Raw genomic sequence first — 19,832 nt, forward strand, 5'->3', positions numbered from 1 at the left:
AACCAATGTGTGGATATATCAAAGTGAAAAGAAACAGTGTTCAACTTAAAGTTCTGAACTTCTTCCGGCTAGCAGCTTTCTTTGAGCTCCCTTCCCCGAGTATAAAACAGTTCACAAAATGTTTGTTACCTTTCTTAAGTTCAAGGTTATATAGTCGGCCCTACAGATAAGGGGTGTATCGGTAACTTTTACTCCTTTAAAAATAGGCAAATATTCCCAACAAATTCAAATGAGGAGTAAAATAACTCCCCCCCCCCAAAACAATGGCAAACAGACACAAATGACCTTGTGCCCCTGCTTTCCCTCACACAGCTCAATGAATATGTTTGGACCAGCAGTGCATGTAGTACCACAGGAAGAAACTGCTATAATTAATGCATGATCAGAAGAAGTAAACGTACCTCTTTTAATCTGTTTGCATTACTAGGTGCAAAGACATAATTATTACAAAAACATTTCAGTTTCCCTGTTACAACATATTTCTACTCGCTTATAAAATATTCCCATTGGGAATTGAACTTACATTTTTACTCCCTAAAAATAATTTACTCCCAACTTTCAAATATAGGGAGTAAAATACTCCCCCTTGAAAATCTTATCTGGAGGACTGTATATATTTCTAAACAATCCTACGGGTTCCCTTCACAAAGTTTCAGGCAACACAATTCAAAGACAAAAGGGTCTTGAGACTCAGTGCTCAAAACAGTGAAATGTAGCACCTTAAGTCTCAGGGTTCCCTTCCCCAAGGTTCCAATAACACAGTTCAAAACAGAAAGGGTCTTGAGACTTTGTTACTAAAACACCACTTGTGGTTCATCTGCAGTGGTTTCATTGGGCTGTTTCACAGTGTCTTTGGTTTCTCACCAGCCAGGGCTCACTGGTCAAGGCACAGTTCTTAGACCGCACGGTCCATCCATCACAGGTCGCACACCCAGGATCCCTGGACTCTTCAGCTCACACAGGTTTCTTGGCACTTACTCCTATACACCAGTCACTCAGCAAAGTTCACTATGTTGCTCCCTTTTGATGTATTTAACTTCAGGGTCTTAATTAAATAGTGGTGCAACATACATTGAATATTGTTTACTTTCAGTTCAGTGTCTCATACGCACTAATGTTGCTTAATTTGTAAGATCTCATTCAGTTCGATATTTGAAATGCACTTATTTTCTCCGAGATTAGGGTTCTCGCAAGTTTGATATTCAGTGTACATGAATTGGCTCAAAGTTAAGTTTCCACTTCCTTTAAGATTCAGCATGTGGTAAGTTTGCTTAATTCTAAAGTTCTCTTCACCTCGAGATTTAGCAAGCATTAGCTTTTTCTCATTGGTTAAGGTTTTTAATCACTTCGGTATTTAATAGGTAAAGCTTTGGCTTAAAGTTCTGTTTCATTTATCCCGCTTTTTATTTGTTAGTTTCACTTTAATTGAAATGCCCACTATCCGGAGTCTTTCGAAATTGCTCTTTTCAAGATACGCGACCACTACGATACAAAGTATTCTGTAACAATGGCAATTTTCAATCACTCCCGCATCGGGTTTCTCTTCTGGTAGAAACTGAACCGTCCCTGTAACTGTTGTTCCAGCAGCGCAAGACACACAAACTCCTGCTTTGGTTATCAGGGGTCCAACTCCTGCCCCTTGGGCACTCCTGTGTCAGCTCAGTGACACAAGGGTATGAGCCCTACTGACGCGAGGAAAAGGGACAGCCGCCCCGCACAGCTCCCTTCAGTCTGTAGCCTGGATCCCCAGCTCCCACGCCACGTGGTCTCAGACAGCTTCTCCTTGCAGCCCCCGGCATCTCGGGTGCTGCACACAGCAGACCGTCTTGTAGCAGTTTCCGTCAGCGGCTCGCCTCCCTTCCAACAAGGTTCCCTGCTCGCATGGGCCTCCCTGCTGCTCCTTCTCCTTCTGCTTTTATACACCTGCAGTCCTCTGACAGGTTGCAGGTGTACTTTATCAATTAGCCTTGCCTGACTATGATTAAGGACACATGCCTGATGGGCACAACACCTTGCAGGCATCTTCGTCCCAGTACCAGAGTGGGGAATTGGTATAGTGTTCATTAATCTGTTGCCTCATCTCAGTACTGTTGCATCGTCTCAAGTGTTACAAAAGAGAGAATGAGAGGAGTTGAATTGTAACAACTCGTAAAGATTGGGGGAGGGTTAGATTGGTTGTTGATAGGAAAAGGGGAATACTGTATCTCGTCTGAGGGCCCCCGACTCCCAATCCTCAAAGACCCTCCACCAAAGTGATCCTTCCTTGCTTCTCCATCCGCAGGGTCAGGATCCAAAAGAGATGGCTTTTCCCTGGCCACCTGCGCAGAGGATCCAAGAAGAGTAGAAGTGAGAATACCCTCAGGTTTCTCACGTAAGTTGACTAAACAGGCTAGCCAATTATTTATTTGTTTCTCTTTTCTTTTTGGCAACATAGCATAAGAAATATGACCTCAACACAGCCATATATGTACCCCAATTATTAAGATGAGATGTATCAATATCTTTTGTTATTTTGAAAATTTGATGATGAGACCTGTGGAAATACTAAGAAATGGTCATTAAAACTCCATCTAATAAAGCATCTTTCTGTGTTACTTGAATCAAGTTTGTTAATCACTGGGGCATACATGATCTGATATTTTGGTACTCAATTTGAGTCCACCACCATACTAGAGATGAACCTAGAGCTAGAAATGTAGTCGATACAGGAGAGGGTGCCATGAGGAATCAAAGGAAAACATACATTAAAAGTCTGTAGGGTGAGTTAGATCCAAACCCACTTCTGAAATAGAACGCAGGGATGCCTTATGCATTGTAACACCTTTTTGAACTGACATTTCAACAGTATATCCAGAAAACTACCAATTCTATTGTTAACATCCCCACACATCATTAGATTAGGTACGTTAGATTGTAACAAAATATTTGATTAAAACTATGGCCAGGGTTTGTCGTGCCATGTAGATTGACAATGGAGATAATTTAAGAATTCATGTGTAGCTTAACTGTGGCTCATTTCCACTTGAAATCAGAATCTATATGAAATATTTTATAATTACTCTTTTCTGATCAAAATAGCATCTCCATTCTGCTTGCCATCACTTCACCAACCCAGTATGGTGTCGATTTTATGGATTCTTGTAAAGACAAAATAGTTTCCTAAAAGTACACACCTGAATTATTTGTATATTTCTAGGGCGCAGGAGATCTGTGCAAGTGTTCATTTATCAGTACTAAGTGAACGGTGAGAATGCACACCTTTCTTTCACAGTAGAGAGAAATCTGCTCATTGCCACTCTTTAAAAAGGCTCTCGAGACGCATCTCGTTACTTAACCAGGCTCTGACCTCGCTGGCATTCAATATAGTGCATGGGTAGTTATTTTATTTTTTCCTGGTTTTTTTTTTTTGTGTTTTTTTTTTTTGTTTTAAGTATTTCGTCTTGGTATGTATTATGCTTGATGTCTGCACTGTCTGTCTTTTTTTTGTGCGCTTCTTTGCCTACGTGCTGCAGGCGTGTTAAAAATATTCAATGAATAAAATAAATGAATAAATTGTTGTGGCCAAGACTGGCCAGAGTGCGGCGGATAGTCCTAAACCCGCCTTAGCCTGGACAAAGGTGCAGAAGGGTCTGTGAGAAAAGGAAAATGGTGCATTTGGCTAGAAGGGAAAGCTGAATGTCCGAAGTGAGGCATTTATAATACTACTACAAGAATACATAGCAAAGCCTACCGGCATCCTGAGGCAGGTAGGGCATGGCCGAAGGGCAGAATGAGAGCACACACGGTTCTCATTGGGGAAAGCGTAATCACTACAAGTGAAAAAAGCACTGCGCTTTACTTCTTATATGACGCTTTGTACATGTCCAATCATTGAGGGTCATCGGGACAGTCCCTCATGGGGAGAACAATCTTGTCAAAAGACTACACTTGCTGAAAGAGTATTTTGGGCTTCGTTGTGGATTCACTATAAAAGCGTTGTAACCTAACATATCAGAAAGTCACATAACATATTAGAACATAACATTAATTGGTCACAACCATGCACCAAATCATTTCCCCTAACCCCAAGGGTTACATGTAGATGGTAAAGAATGTAGGAGATGGCATCAACCAGTGGGGCAGCGTACTGTGGTTTTTCAAAATAAATGAATACTTTATGGGTGTAAATATTTAGTACGGGTGTGTCGAATTTCGGCTTCCAGTAAGTATTTGGCTGACATTCGGCCTAAATCCTGCTATTATGCTTCTGCCGAATACCTGGGAGAATACTTACTCAAAGCCAAAAGTCTGGTCCACTTTCAGTAATTAGTTATCTCCCTCTGTGTTTGAGAGAGACCAACAATCACAGAAAGCAGGGAAAGGCCGTGGAAGCCAAATAAGGTCTTTATTGGCTTCTGCAGCTTCCACCAGCCTCAAGGCCTCAAGGTAAGCTCCCTCCACACCCCTGTTGCTAAGGGGTTGGCTGGGGCTTGGTCCAGCGGCCCTGTTGCTGCATTTTAAAAAGAAAACGGCATGATGGGGAAGGCCCCATGACCCTCCCACCCTTCCACCAATTACTGCTGGGCATTGCCCTGGCAGGCCCCGCTCATTTAAAAATTAATGCTGTTGCGTGGGCAAGTCTCGTTGATCCCTGCAGTTGTGCTGTGGTGGGGGTCTCCGGGCCCTGCCCTTGTGCCGCCCATTTTAAAAAAAGAAAAATAAATGCAGCTGTGAGGGCAAGAGACGGTGGTACGATGTTTTGTTATCGTCGGGCATTTCAAAGCCTGCAGTTTAAACATGTTAGATAGTTGATCCAATTTTTTGCCGGGGGGGAGCGGGAAAGGGCAGATAAGTGCTTGGGTATGGTTAAAAATAGGTTCAGGAGAGAGTTTGGGGGGTACCCCTCCAAAAAAAAAAAAATTATGAACTGTCAAACACGTTTAAATTGCAGGCTTTGAAATGCCTGATGATGAAATGACGGTGAACCCTGCAATTATTTTGGAGTGGGAGGCACCAGGCCGGGCCATGGCAGCCCCCATCGCCAAATCAAAATAATACATTTCAGCTGGGGATACGGCTTGGGCAAGACCCAGTGGCCCTGTGCAGTTGTGATGGGAGAGGGCGGATCCTCAGGGCTTGCCTGGTGTCCCCTCCCGACAAGTTAAACAAATAAATGCAGCTTCAGGGCAAGACCCGGCAACCCCTCCCCAATTGTGCTGCAAAAGTCTTCGGACGTTGCCCTAGGGGCCACCCCACCCAATTAAAATAAATGCAGCTGTGAGAGGGCAGGGCAAGACACGACGACTGAAAGGTGGATGCAGCTTTGGAAGTGCATTGGGCAACCCCCCTTGATGACTTTTAGTGCATGAGTAACTTGTGCTTCTTCTCGCCATTCTTTTTCTCCTTTTACTGTATCCTTCTCCCCGTCTCCTTTTATTTCCCTCTCAACTTCTCATGTTTTAAACATTATATTCTATACTTGCCCCTTATTCACATTTCTCTTTCTCTTGGCATGTCTATAGTCTCTTGGTTTCCAACTGTTTTTATTAATTCACCTTCATAGTCTGTTTCTTGGCTTGTCATTTTCTGGTTCTTGAGATTTTTTTCTTCTGATTTTATTTTTTTGTTTTGTTGTCTCTCTGATGCTTTAGCCCCTTAAACAGAGGAAAAGAGATAAGGTTTAAACTGTTATCTGTTTGTCGCACTATACATTTTTTATTCAATATCCTCTGTGAGGGGTCAGAAATGAGAGACGGATACAAGGTTGTTGTATTCTTGGTTAAAGGCAGTTTTAGTACATAAAAATAAAAAGGGTTGGGAGAATGCTTCTTTAGCCCTATACTAAAGAGGAACTTCCCTACCTAGAAACTTAAACAAATGGCCTAATTCACAGACCTTTTTTCAATTGGATTGCACCATTCTAAAATGCTTACGTGAATCAGGCCCTTAGGATCCATCTGTGTCCGGATGTCAGTAACTGAAAAGCCGCCCTTGTGTTCAAAACAACCTATCTTGACCCTCGGACTTATAAACAAACAACAAAAAGGTGTAAGGAAATGTCTTTAACTGGATGTTAGAGAAAATGTTCAAAACCAAAAGTATAAGAATAACTCCAACGAAAATGTTCCCCAAGGTAAAAGCCCTCGGATCCAGAGGGTGGTTCCCTTCCCTTGGATTCTTGAACAGGATGGCAGAAATGTCTCTAGCTAATAGTTTGTATCTGCACTGGACTCGCAAAGTTCTGGTTCAAGCAAAAAAGTTATGTAACAGTCTTTCTGTAGAGGTTCTTGTAGCTTTCCAGATTACCTGGTATACTCCCCTGCCAGGAATCTGAATACAGTTTTCAGCTGCCTGGTGTACACGCCTGCCAGGACTTCTTATTTATTTCACAGTTCATTGATAACCACTCCAGCTGCATGGGGTATTCACTTGCCAGTGCTCTCATGCATTTCACAGTTCTTTGATATACCACAATAGCATATACCATGTGGTGTTTGGTATATCTATGGTTATATTTGCTCAAACGCATTTGCTCAGGACTTCTCCCCAACATTTCCATCTCATGCATCTATACTTGAATGGGGTTTTCTTTATACTTTGCCTTGTCTGCTTTCAGAAATTCTTATTAGGTGTTACATTTGTACGTTGCCTTCGATTGTATTCAAACAAACTTTGCTTTTATATATTTTCTGCATTAGCACTCTTGTACCATTCAATCACTTGTTGGCGCGCTTGTCAGAATGCCCAGGAGTCCCCAGCTGCTTTGGGCGGATCTCTTACAGCGTTTCTGATGCTGATTGTGCTTCTGCGGTTTGGCTTCTTCACTTGTCCAGTTTGGAGTGTGCGGACACTCCTCCAGCATCCAGCGCGGCTCCGCGGTCACATGCCAGCTTTCCTTTTGTGGCCTGAGGTGAAGACTGCGGTCACATTGAGCAGCCTGACCTCCAGGAGCTCCTGCACTGCTCCCAGTGTCTCCACGGCCCTCTATGCTCACACACAACGTCTCTCACCCTGTCCCGGCAGCCTTCTCTGCTTCACCAGCTCCATCTGTGTGCATTGTGTTCAGGAGCACTAGCGTGGATGGCAATGTCTCCTACTGCACTTCTCATCTCCATAATACGGTTGCCATCATTAAATGCCCCACTCATTAAAAGGTTTGAAAAAACAACTTACCTGCATGTTGTACTTTGAGTTCTGTCAATTTGAACACAATCCCTTGTCCTCCTCGTTTCGGTAGCTGAGTGGTTATGGGAGTTGAAGGCCATAACTTTCTTTGGGCTTTTATCCCCTGGATGGTTTTTCTCATGTATTTCACACAAAAGCACATCAGCAATAAAAGGTGTAATGGGTGAGTTGTTGGTATTTGAGTGAAAAGTGGGGGCCTGACTAGAATGATATAAAGAAAAGGTTTCTTAACTTCCTCTACAGAGGGGGGAACTGTTAGCTGACAATAGGCCTTTAGGGTTTGGGGCTTCAGGGGGTCTTTCTCATGGGAAAACAGAAGTCCTACCATCTGCCTGGTCCTCCCATGTGATCCTCCCTCATATAACCACCACGAGGGTTAGTCAGCTAGAGGCTGCGTCCCCTGGCCATATGGGAGGAGGTTCCGGCCGGGGAATCTGTGATGACTCCATTCACACCCCATATTTTCTATTGCTCCCCAATTTCTATTTGTCTAGCTCTTTTGCAATCTCTCTGTTAAGTGTTTGCTTTTCCTTCCTCTGTTTTTCCTGCTCTTGATTTGTTCTTTCTCTTGCTCCTTTGTTTTTCTTTTATCACTTTGTGTTGTCCATATTTTTTCTTTTCCTCATTCACACACTTTCTCTTTCTATTTGTATGCCTCTTTGTAGTTTTCCCCTTTTTTCCTTCGTCACTTGGCCCCTCTATTCTCTTTCCGTTTTGTCTCTTGTACTTGTATGCTTTCCCACTATTACTTGCTGTTTATCTATTTCTCTTACTCCATTCTCAAATGTAGTGTTGGAGAAATCTTCTTGACCCTTTATTTTTAGTTTTGGCTGATGTGTGCTGTTGTCCTATGCTTTGTAGAGGGTTGATAAAGTCGACCAGACTGAGCCCAGCAAGACCAAAGCTCCTGTGCTGGGTGTAACCCTTTCACATGCCTTAGCAGTGAAAAGCACTGCATTTTATGAAGGTTGTGCCCGCATGAGGTCCCTGGAGTGGAGGCACGATACAGCCATGGGGCTATTTTATCACTTCCTATCCAGCCTCACAATTCCTGTCCACTGATGTGAGTACCGTGGCCTTCTTATCGATGGGGGGAGTAACCCGCAATTTAAAGGCCTTCTCCGGCAATGGTGGGAACAAGTGACCATTTCATACCCATTCCTGGGAATGAAGCGAGTACCTTGACTTTTGATTGCAAAACCTTGTCGATGCTGTGTGTGTTTAATTTTGATGGCGGTAAATGACATGATATAGCAGTACATGACATATGTGGAAGTTAAAGTGCTCAGGATTGTAATGCACGGGCATATGTTGCCTAAAGTGGGGAACGCTGAATGCTTTTGCAAAACAAACAATATTGGCTTTGTCAATGGTTTCATTCATTTCGTCAGAAGTGGTCTCTAGGTTTGTTGTCCTGCTTTCGTAGAACCTGCTGAAAATAAAATTAAATGTCTGTTTCACACTCCTCCTTTCCAGGAACTGTCAGTGTCATCTTCTCCTTCCCCTTCATATTTAACCCGTGCCTGGCATGCACAGACTCCACACCGCAATGGGCGGCCCTGGTTTACTTTGCGCCTTTCATCGTGATCTTCCAGTTTGGCTGGGCGGCCACCCAGATCTCGCACCTGTCCCTCATCCCAGAGCTGGCAAGGAATGAGCACGAGAAGGTGGAGCTCACAGCCTTCAGGTAATTGGCGGGGCCCTCCCCCGTGACCTTTGACTTTTAACCTTTAACCTGAGGTTGCTGAATTGCAGCCTCTACTACTTCTACTCAACTGGTTCAGTCCACTGTAGCATTCTAGCCGTTCCTTCATTGTAATTCAGAAGTCTGTGCATTATCAAAAGCTTGTCAACTCTAACAGGGGGAACATTTTCACTGTGAACAAAGGCCGTTCCTGCTGCCTGCATCAAACGAAGAATAATGTACCCAGGCAGGGGTTTATTTTATAAGCAGGAGTCCGTGTTGTAGAACCTCACCCAGGTATCTAAAGAGAAGGCGGCACTAATTAAGCAATAAACCCTGAGGGCGGGGGATTTAGGGTCTGGTAATGCCTGGGGCCAGTTACAGGCCCGAGTGAAACGAGGGCCTTCACGTTAGCCCGGGCATTACCCGTGCCAAAAAAGCCCCCTGCCCAGATAGGTTTATTGCTATGATCTTTCCGGTGTGGTTTTCCTGGATGCTACTGTTTTTTTTTTTCTTTTTTTAAGTTGCATAACGGCAGGGTACAAAACAAGAAGGCTGCCACTACTAGACCTGGGAGAGGAATTCAGGTGAGGGGCCGAGCCTGGCTCTTCGGGCCAAATAGAAGCTGAGCCAGGGAAATGGCTGTGCGGGTCAGGGGCCTGTGTCGGGGCATGGAGGCAAAAGGGGTGCGGGTGGGGCAACAAAAAAGGCTAACGTTTTTGACAGACAACAAAGGGAGCTAAAGGGGGCTGGAGGCAAGGAAATGGGCTAAACGAGACTGGGGCAGCAAAAAGGGCTTACGGTGTTGGGGCCAACAAAAGGGGCTAAATGGGGGAATAGGGGAAACAAAGTTGCAAAACATGGCTGGGGCAACAAAAGTGGGTAAATGGGACTGGAGCAGCAACAGGGGCTTAAAGTTTTGGGGAAACACAAGCGGCTGAAGGGGCGACGGGCAAGTAAGGGAGTAAGGGGGCTAGCGGGCAACACATGTGGCTGAATGGGATTTGGGACAAAAAAAGGGCACACATGACTGGGGGCAGCTAAAAGGGGTTGAGGAGCAAGAAAAGGGTCTAAATGGGAGTAGGTCAAAAAGGGGCAAAACGGTGCTATGGCAACAAAAGGGGCTGAAAAGGCCTGGAGGGTCATGGAAAAGGAGCAAAACGGGACTGTGTGGTGAACAAAGGAGCTAAATGGGACCAGGGGAAGCTAAAGGGGTTGGAAGCAACAACGGGGGCTTAGTGTACTGAGGGTGTGACGATCCTTCGGTTGGCGTCTCTTCTCCCCACGAGGGACCCCTTTCCATGAAGCCAGGGAGGTGAGGCTGCTACCTGATAGCCCCCTTTGGGGGTGGTATTATGTAATGCGGGAGGACCTCATGGGGAGGGATGCTTGTCCACCCTCGGGGAGAAGGACAACCATCTAGGGTATAGCCTCTGTGAGAACATCAGACCCCCACACGCTCTAGCCTCCCCTTCTGCTAACCTCCTTGTAGACAGTAGAACCATGTAATGTTGTAAAGTAGACTACCTCAACGTTCTGGAAAGTACTGAGACAAAGAACAACATCCGATAAGTACCATGACGAGGTGGGGACACAGGAACAACAAGCAATACCAAGAAGGAACTGCCACAGTATAGTCTTCCGCGGAGGCATGGTTCCTTTTGCACCATAAAAACTAAAGACATATCTGGGAGTCGCAGCCAACCAGGACGAGAGACTGTGAAGCCCACAGGAGACACAGTGAAGGCCACGATAGAGCCGAGAGCTGTCTGCTCCCAGAGCCAAGAGGGCAATGGGACTCCTTAGCTCGAGGGCATCCAGGTGGTACCGGGAGGGTGGCAGACAGTGACACGAAAGCAAGAGGCAGCGTACATGCAGTCTGTCCAAGGGAGATCGATGAGGTGAACGCACCGAGACACATAGATGGCCGCACAGCATACATAGTAGGAGAGAGATCCCAGGAAGAACCGGCTGCACATCCCGGGAGCAGGCAAGGTAATGAAAGACTCGTAAGGACCGGTAGGGGCTGGAAGGTGCAGAAGGCAGAAACTCTGTGACATAACAAGCAGGTCTATCCAACTCGTGTCGCTACTTGGCAAGCGAGGCAGCCAAGGAGACCTAAAGAGAAGGGGAGAGAAACCAGGGTCTGGGACCCAAATCAAGCATCATACAAGTCATCTTCCTCGTGGCAGTACTTGGCAGGGATTTGAACCAAGTGGGCCAAACCAAAGAAGAAGCCAACCAGGGCAAGGTAGTCATTCCCTATGGTTGTAAGAGACTTTGTAATTACCAGGAGAAAGGAGAAAGGAGTAATTCTCCTGTCAACTCAAACCATGAGGAAGGTCCAACAAGCCTAGGGAAGGGAGTCCTTCTCCTGGGCCACCAAGAAAGTAAATATTGTTTGGAACTTTGTGACCTGGGAAAGGGAGTTCTTCCCTGTTTTTTTTTTTATTATTATTTTAATTTGTTTTATTAAAATGTTTTATTATTTTAGACAACGCCTGGCCCACCAATGAAATATTGTGTGGAACTTTGATCATAGTCCAAGAGAATGGAGCTCCGTGTCCGCGCTTAGAAACCTCAGAGTATTAAGCGTGTTATAAAAAATCAATTACAATAGTGTGAGGGACAGAAGTAAGGTTTTCTTGACACAGGATTGTGAACACTTTAACTTTAACAGACATCCTAACAGTTACCTTGGATCTTTCGTTAAGGCAGGGAAACCCTCCTACGAATAGGAAAAGATGGGTGTTTCTTTTGCTTTATTATTCAATAAATGTCTGTGACACAAAGGTGGTATGTTTGGGGCTAGAGTCCAAGAAAAGGCAATGGTGTGGCACACATACCTATTGTAAATTTGCTGCCACTTCACAGCACCACTATGAAGTGTTCCGGTCCTGCCCTAGACATTCACTGAGTGGCTAGGGCGAGACAACGAAAAAAACAAAAAAACACGCTCCTGGTTTGTCGGCAGCAGTTATAGTAGTGAGTCTGCCTCACTTATGGTCCCGGTTGCCCGACTTGCTGTCCTTCCCCAGCCAATCAATGAATGGATGTGAAGGGACCAGAAGTCGAGCGGCCATGACCGGAAGTCGGGCAGAGGCGCTCTTTTGTGTACTGCTGGCACATCAGGAGCATATATAATCAAGGAAATAGTCGCAGGGACATAAAGGTTAGGACTTAACGCAACAAAACCCCTGAAATTCAGCTAAAGCCACCTTAACTTTGCACCCCCTGTTGTGCAGCATATGACCACAATGATTACATCACTGGTGATATCACTAATGACATCTATGACAAAACACACGTTTAACATGTTAATCACTTAAAAAGACACAGAAATATACAGGTACAGGTTTTCAAGCTTATGTTGAATTTTAAAACGTCATTTTTTTTTTTACACATTTAAATATTTAAACAAATAATCACTTTTTGTCAATACCCATTTATGAAATTTCTTAAAATATATCCTGATACTTAGTAGTTCCTCGTTTTAAGGCACTTCTCATGTCATTTAGAAAATGATACGTGTACACATTTTTAAAAAAATAAAACAATGAGTATTTACATATGTTTATTTTAAAACGTCATAAATAAGTAGCTTTCAACATATGTCGCTTTCTACTTATTTCTACAAATTCTTTTGTAAATATGATTATATTATAGTGAACATGTCTTAGATATATTTTGCAGAAACAGGAACATTCTAAGCAGTGTACTATTTATAATTCAGATATCTTTTTTTTAACGTACTCCAAAGGAAAGCTCAACAAGTTGTGATATGATGCATCTGTAGCTGTTTACTGTTTTAAGCAATATACTCATTGTTCTGAGCTATTCTAAAATGCTATTATAACATTTGTAGAAAAGTAAGGATGGTCTTAATGTGGGCAAATACGCAGAGTGATCTTATGTCTGATGCCTTTAGTTGAGTGTTCATTGATGTCATTTATGATGCTTTTAGCGATATCACCAGTGATGCCATCCGTGATTCCATCTGTGCTGTCATAGAGATGTCACCAGTGATGTCATCATGGTGGTCATAGGCTGCGCAACAGAGGGCTCAAAGTTAAGATGACTTTAGTTGAATTTCATGGGTTTTGTTGCATGAGGTTCTAGCCTTAATGTCCCTGCAACTATAGTTTTTTCCTTGAATTTTAAGGGTTTTGTTCTTCCATAGATTTTTAAAACACGACCAGACCACTAGTCATGGCCGGTGGGCATGGCCGAACACTACCAAACCACTGGACATGGCCTTTGGTCATGGCCGGTTGGCAGGGCCACTCTATATTTTAAAACGCAACCCATTGCACAAAGACATTCATCAATCACAAACTGATTTTGACCTGTTTTGACAGTGGTATTATGTATGAAAATTGCAGGCTTTGAGAACTCTCAATGTTTTTAGGCAATGTGCACTGAGATTAAATGATTTGCCATGGACCGCATGCTTTGGTTAAGCAGCGTACTACAAGCCCCTTGTTTTATGGACGCGTATCTTGGTGACTGTTGTGATACATCGGACGACCCCAACTAACCCCATTTAAGCAGCACGGAAAATAGAAAAAAATGACTGGCTGCAAGAATAACATGCCACGGCACTTTTGCCCCATAGCAAAAATCAAAATCTGCCATCCATTAATGTACCAACAGTCAGGGGTGTTGCTAGGTCTGGAAAAGACCCGGGTCTACTCTGATGTCGAAACTGTCGGGACTGGGGACTAGTTAACTTTCTGGTTGTAGCTCCTAAGATTCTATCTGGGGCTACAGCCAAAAGAACAGGTGCTATAGCCCTCTTAGCCCCCCGCCCCCAGAAACGCCTCTGCCCACAGTAAGTGAATATATATGCTAAAGTGAAAGATAGAAATGTAGTTCATTTGACCTTCCCCTTAGAAGAAAGTGTGCAAGACAAGATAGCATTGGACTTTTAAAAAAAGACACTAGAAAAATAATCTGATCGAGGATATGCTCCAATAAATATTGGCAAAGTATAAAAGGTGCTCCCCTTTTAAACCCAGCATCTGTCATGAAATATTCCCTGGTAAACAAAATCCCAGTACGAAGTGCTTGTAGTTTTGTGGGTAAGCGTCTGCGATGGGAACATGACAACCTAAGCAAAATTCTGGTAGCCAAGTACTTGAACAAGCTTGCCAACCTCAGATAACACCAAAGGGTTGCATACACCCTCTGAAATAAGTTATGCTCCTCACCTACTGTTGGGCAAAAACCTGTGCAGTTCCCTCTGGGACCACTGCAAAAGATTTAGGACTACAGGTGTTTGGCAGTAAACCCACTTGGTAGCAGTCTGTACCACACAGATTCACTTGGTAGCTGTGGCTGAGCAGTCGGACTTCCCTCAAGAAGAGTTAAGCAGTATACAGAGTATTCACAATAGGTCAAGATAACACAGTAGAACAAGTAAACACTGACCAGGGCTTGGTGTAAAATATTTATAATTATTTGTTTAAAACCACATCTAGAAAAACACACCGGCACTAATGGTAAGCAATTCAAAAACACGGTCACTAAAAGATATACACTCCCTTAAAAGAATATTAGACAAGTCTTAAGTAAAGCCCCACTTATTTTCAGACAGCGGTGAGCGCTTAACGTAGATGGCACTCTAATAATTTGTTTTAAAAAGAGAGAGAAAAGCAGAGAATAAATTGAAACAGATCCCAACACTTTTTCACGAACACAACAAGAGAGGAAGGCAAAGTAACACCGTGAATTCAGAGTCAGTAGCCCGGATCCGCTTTAAGAGGATCAAAACGAAATGTGTCCAAGGTCACACGGTTGCAGTGCACAAAAGTCTTGTAATGGTTCAAAAAGGAGTTGGACCAAAGAAAGGGACCAGTTGGAGGGTCAAGGCGGCCAGTCCAGAAGGTTAAGGGGTTATTATTACCTTGTAGCAATCTTTAGAAAGGGAGGCCTGGCGGACACGGTACCTTAAAGTGGTGAGAATACTCCAGCGGGGGCAGTTGTTCCTGGCAGCGGATGCAAGTCGGTGCTTCGTCCGGGGGAAGAGAGGATCTTGTCGGGGAGGAAGACAGGAGTCCGTTGCACTGCCAGGGAAGAAACCAGCCGCAGAGTTTCTCAGGTACAAGGAGCGGTCCGTTGATTCGCGGTTCAGTGGTAAGCGGCTATCCGGCCGCCGGGGTACTTGACACGGGCAGTTCAACCACAAACCGATCTGGGGTGCGAAGAAAGAAGGTAAACTGGTTGTGCCCACCAGTCGGGGGAAGAAGCCTCTCCAGCTGGGAGATCTTCTCTGTCGTCGGGAAGTGGTGAGTCGGTTCCGCAGGGCTCCACCGGTGGTGTCGTCGTGGCAGGTTGGCTCAGCTTCTCCCTCGTCGGATTCTCAGGTCCTGTGGTGACTTCTGAAGTTCCAGTCCCCAAAGCCCTGCTTTTATGCAGCATACCCCCATTCACTCAGCCTAGCTGTCAACCAAACATGCTAACCACTTGGGCCAATCACAAAGAGTGCGACTTGAGTTACCAAGGTAACTCAGTCCAGGGTGCCTAAACCCCCTCCCACACCCCCTGTGGTACCCAGACAGAGTGGCACCACTTTTGGAGGCTTCTGTGGAGCAGCCTGCCAAAAAGTGGAACAAAGGGCTCGACTTGGGTTGGAGTCACAGGAGAGAACACAAACGCCATTTTAGAATCGAGTCCTGGCAAAAAATACCAACCGGCGAATTAATATTAATTCAATAAACCTGCGGTATGTTCGAGGCTATGCGAATTAAATAATTAAAGTTGGTAGCCTCGAACAATGGGAAAATCCCATAGGGAAATATTCACGGTCGAATATAAAAAGTAGTTTCCACTGCCACCATCCAAAACTCGATCAGGGGGGACGGAGACGTGCCCCCTCGACTAACAGACCCCGGGGCAATCGAATTGCCCCGACCAGTACATCCACAATATGATGGTTTGTACTGGTTTATGTTAATAATTTTGGACTAGTAAAGCCAATGGTGACTTTACATGCCCTGGGAGACAGAAGTCAGTCCCAGGGTATGGAGTTTATGGTGGGGTGTCACTATGACCCCCCTGTGTTACTGCACGGAGGGTGCTGTGTAACACACAGAAAAAAACACATGAGACCCTATGGAGTAAAGGACCCCATAGCCCATAAAACACATTAGCAGTCAAAGGAACACCGTACATCATGTCCAAGAGTGGGAGAAAAAGAGTCGCGCTCTTGGCAGGAGAAAAAAACAAACTCCAGAAATCCAGCAAAGCTGCTGGGGGACTCACTAGGTTAGGAAATTCAGCCTAAAGAGAGAATTCTCCCTAACACCTACATGTGTCCTTGTGCCCTGAAAAGCAGCCACAATTTGGGGGTGGGGGGGGGAGAGAAGAACTGCACCAGTGTCCAGGATTGCAAACTGTCTTGCCACATCGTGGACAAATATTTGTGACTTGCTTGCCCTCTCCATTTCCCCTCCTCACGCCCATTTCTGGCTTTCAACAGTACTCTACTTTATAAAGAGAACTTAAAGTACACATTCCATAGTGTCACTCAAATATATAAATCCTTATTGATTTGTTTTAGGTAAAAAGTTTACAATTGTGGCATTATTCCCCACATCTTGACTGGGAGACTACAAATGCCAAAGTGCAATTCAGCAAAAGACAAATAAATAGTCTCCGAGTGCAATACCTTCAAGGACTGGCAGTGGCATGGTTTATAGTAAAAAATAATGCGGATGCTGTGTGTTTTCTTAGTGTGTTATGAGATATTTAAAATGAAAAGAACACATGGCACTGGACTGTCTCCCATCCTTACAATAACCAGGACCAACCCTGCTTAGCTTCAAAGTGAGAAAGTGGCCGACCCCTTTAGGCCATGTTGCTCTAAGTGGTCTTTTAACTTGTGCTCATTTATTAGGTAACATGGCCTGGGGGTGCCAGCTGTTATCTTGCTTTGAAGCTAAGCAGGGTCAGTCCGGGCCCATGGCCAGTGATTTTTCATCTGACGTCACTGTACCTGTCTGAATACCATTTTATTAAATTGTTGTTTCACTTTTTTTCTATAGCCGCAAGTACATAACTACAGGTAACCTCCACTATCTGTAGTCCTCTTAACTGTAGGTTATTATAGCCCCGGATATCAGTAAAATGGGTGGAATAAAATGCTCTCGTGCCCCCCCAGGCCCTCACCAAGTGCTCCCATCATCCATCCCAGCTCCCCCCTCTCCCAGATGGCTTGCCCTCTCCTTTTCCCCCACAACACATGCTGTTTCTGTGATGCATTTTGCTTTGAGATGTCGGCTATTCAAGGTTCTAGCCAAGCTTACTTACTGAAAAGCTTTGTGTTGCAAACCCAGTGCCTAGACCCTCTGCAACTCCCAAATATGACTTGGTGAACTCTAGCCACCCCCACCTCCAGACTAATGACATTTTACAATTATTTTTACCTGCAAATGGCTTTTTGCCTGCTTTTAGTTTTCAGATATCCTCGGCTATAGCCGCGGCTATCTCTTGCAATGAGAAAAAAAAAGATGGCAGCCGTTTCATTTCTAAAGACACCGGTTTTGGTAATTTGCTGGAGGTATAACCATCTATTTTTGGAAGGGGACACTCCCTTTTCTGTCAAATATTTAAAAAACGACTGCACAAAATAACCACAAAAAGGTCTCTTTTAAACGATTTGTGCCCAAGTTCTTTCGGACTTGGTCCAAATCTGTCAGTGGTTGGGGCTGTGTGGCCCGGTAAAAAATGTACCCTGTTTGTCTGTGGGGAAAATGAATGGGAAGTAGTGGGAACTATGGCATTCTTTTTGTCTTCTTAATAACTTTTATATTTCTTAGTAAATCTTTACGTGACTTTGCCGTCTGGAGAGGCCTACGCATCCCTAACCAAACTCAAAATTCCGTCCTAATCCGTTACACAAATCGAAAAGCTATTAACATTTTTGGAGGTCCCTATGGGATTCCTGCTATCACCGCCCTATGATATATATATTTTTATATTTTAATAGACGAGTGGACAGGCTACCGGTGGGGCTCAGAGCCGGCCCCTGCTTCTTGTAGGCACTGACCTGAGAGGAGATTAGGCCAGAGTCCTAGGTGGGGTTCGGAACAGCCTGAGCCCCACCAGGCTTTCCCAGCTTCAAGAACTACATGTAGTCCCTTCTCTCTTACCATGGAAGCAATTGCTGCGGTGGTGAAGCGTTGTATAAACGTTGATCTAAGCGCCAGTGAGGGACCACGTAACTTCGGGTATTTTGAGGATAGTGAGTGGGGGAGGTGAAAATTGGGGTGTGGAATGAGTACCCTGCTTCCCGACAGGAGAAATGGCAGCCTACTGCTGCTCGGAGGAGTTGAAAAGCGGGTTTTCCTTGTGCGTTCCGAGCACCCGGATTAGTTGGGAAGCTGACTGCCCCTGCCTCCCGGGGTGCTAATGGTACACGCAGTGTGCAGCAAATTTAACTTCAGCATGAGCTTCATGCAGTGTCCCTCTTTCCAGCCATTTTGAAAAATGTTTTGCCTTTGTCTTTCTGGGGACTACATATATAGCAATGTAAAAATAAACGAAAAACCTAATACAGTTATAACTATGCCTGTAAAAAGAATGAATGGTTATATGCCCAGCAATATTCCTATGAGAAACACCCAATTTCCAGGTACTGTACAATCTAGAAACCACACAATGTGAATAGCTTATATTGCATAGTGTAAAAAAAAATAACTCTACAATTAAAAATTTAATCTAGGTGCATTTTTATGTGATTCCCAAGTGGCCATTACCAGTGTAATGTCACATAGATATTTCTATTCCAACAGTTGTCCTGCAGTCAAAAGTCATCACGTTTTAATGTACCCTGGCTGCTTTTCTTCAGTAGCAGGTGGGAATCGGATATGATTATCTGGTTAGTAGCCCCTAAAACTTCTAACCGCTATGGAACACACCCCAAGGCCATCACTCATCCACAACATGACGTAATGTAATACCACCGCACTAGCACGGGCCTCTGTGAATGTTCTGCCGGTCATCGAGGGAAGCTCTGGTTCCTTCTTTTCATTACATTTGATTCTGGTAAAAAAACATGGAAATTGTTTACTCGACCCAACAATCCCTTCCACCCTTCCTTATGCTTCCATTTCACACTTTGTGGGTGAAGTCGGTATGTTTGTGTCTCTATGACTTTTCCCACTCTCGCCCTTTCCCATTCTCCTTGACAGAGTTTATTTTTCACCCCTCAGCTTTTTCTGTCTGCCACCTTGCCGGTTCACAATTCGACTCTGCACAGTGAAGGCTGTGTTTTCAGACCACTAAGGTGGTGGTGCGCGTAGGGATGTAAAAGGCACTTTCCATAGTGGTATGACCTGGCCATTGATGGTAGCAGGTGCAAAATGGTTTGAGTATCTGGGCATCTAATAGCAGTTCCTGGCAAATGCCTAACTCTTATACACAAGCCAAAACGGGTGGCTTTGCCAATGCTTGATTTGATTTTAACAGTACTTCAATGAAGTGAAGGACACAAATGGTGCTTATAATTTCGAGTGGGCGAAGGTAGACCTGGTTAAGATATTTTATTACAGCAGTAAGACATTCACTATTCCAATTAAGTCAATAAAACTCAGAAGACTGCTTTAAAAAAAACACTGGCAGGCGCCTTAAGCCCAAAGTTTGATGGTAAGAATGATTTTTTTACATGTTTTTATTTGTATTTAATCATTAGATTTTTACAAAAAAAGAAGCAGCAATTGTGGTGATAAAAGTCTTAGTCCTACGTTGCTGTGACTGGATGTGGTTGAAGTAAAAGAGTATTTACATATTTTAAAATATTAAAAGTGGCCAACTGCCACTGAGTTCTGTCACCCCCTATCAGCCTGGCCCAGGAGTTGTCTTGGTCACTTAAGGTGAAGTCCGAAAGAGTATCTTTCAAGTAGGTGAGTCTTATTCCTCGAGTGCTCGGGCAAGAGAGAAGCAAGTGTCAAATTGACTCTGTCACCGTAGGTTGGGTACAGAA

At 44.2% G+C, this 19,832-nt stretch overlaps 1 protein-coding gene across 2 annotated transcripts in view; it reads left to right on the forward strand.

Moving 5' to 3' along the window:
- MFSD12 (major facilitator superfamily domain containing 12) overlaps positions 1-19,832 on the forward strand; it is a 208,519-nt gene that overhangs the window by 23,703 nt on the left and 164,984 nt on the right. For both annotated transcript variants that reach the window (XM_069649442.1, XM_069649443.1), the window contains exon 3: positions 8,641-8,851. In XM_069649442.1, the coding sequence (XP_069505543.1) occupies positions 8,641-8,851 (211 nt within the window). The remainder of the gene's footprint in view (positions 1-8,640; positions 8,852-19,832) is intronic.

This window comes from Ambystoma mexicanum, chromosome 1p, assembly GCF_040938575.1.
Source record: "Ambystoma mexicanum isolate Mex_15411 chromosome 1p, UKY_AmexF1_1, whole genome shotgun sequence".
Lineage (NCBI taxonomy): Eukaryota > Metazoa > Chordata > Amphibia > Caudata > Ambystomatidae > Ambystoma > Ambystoma mexicanum.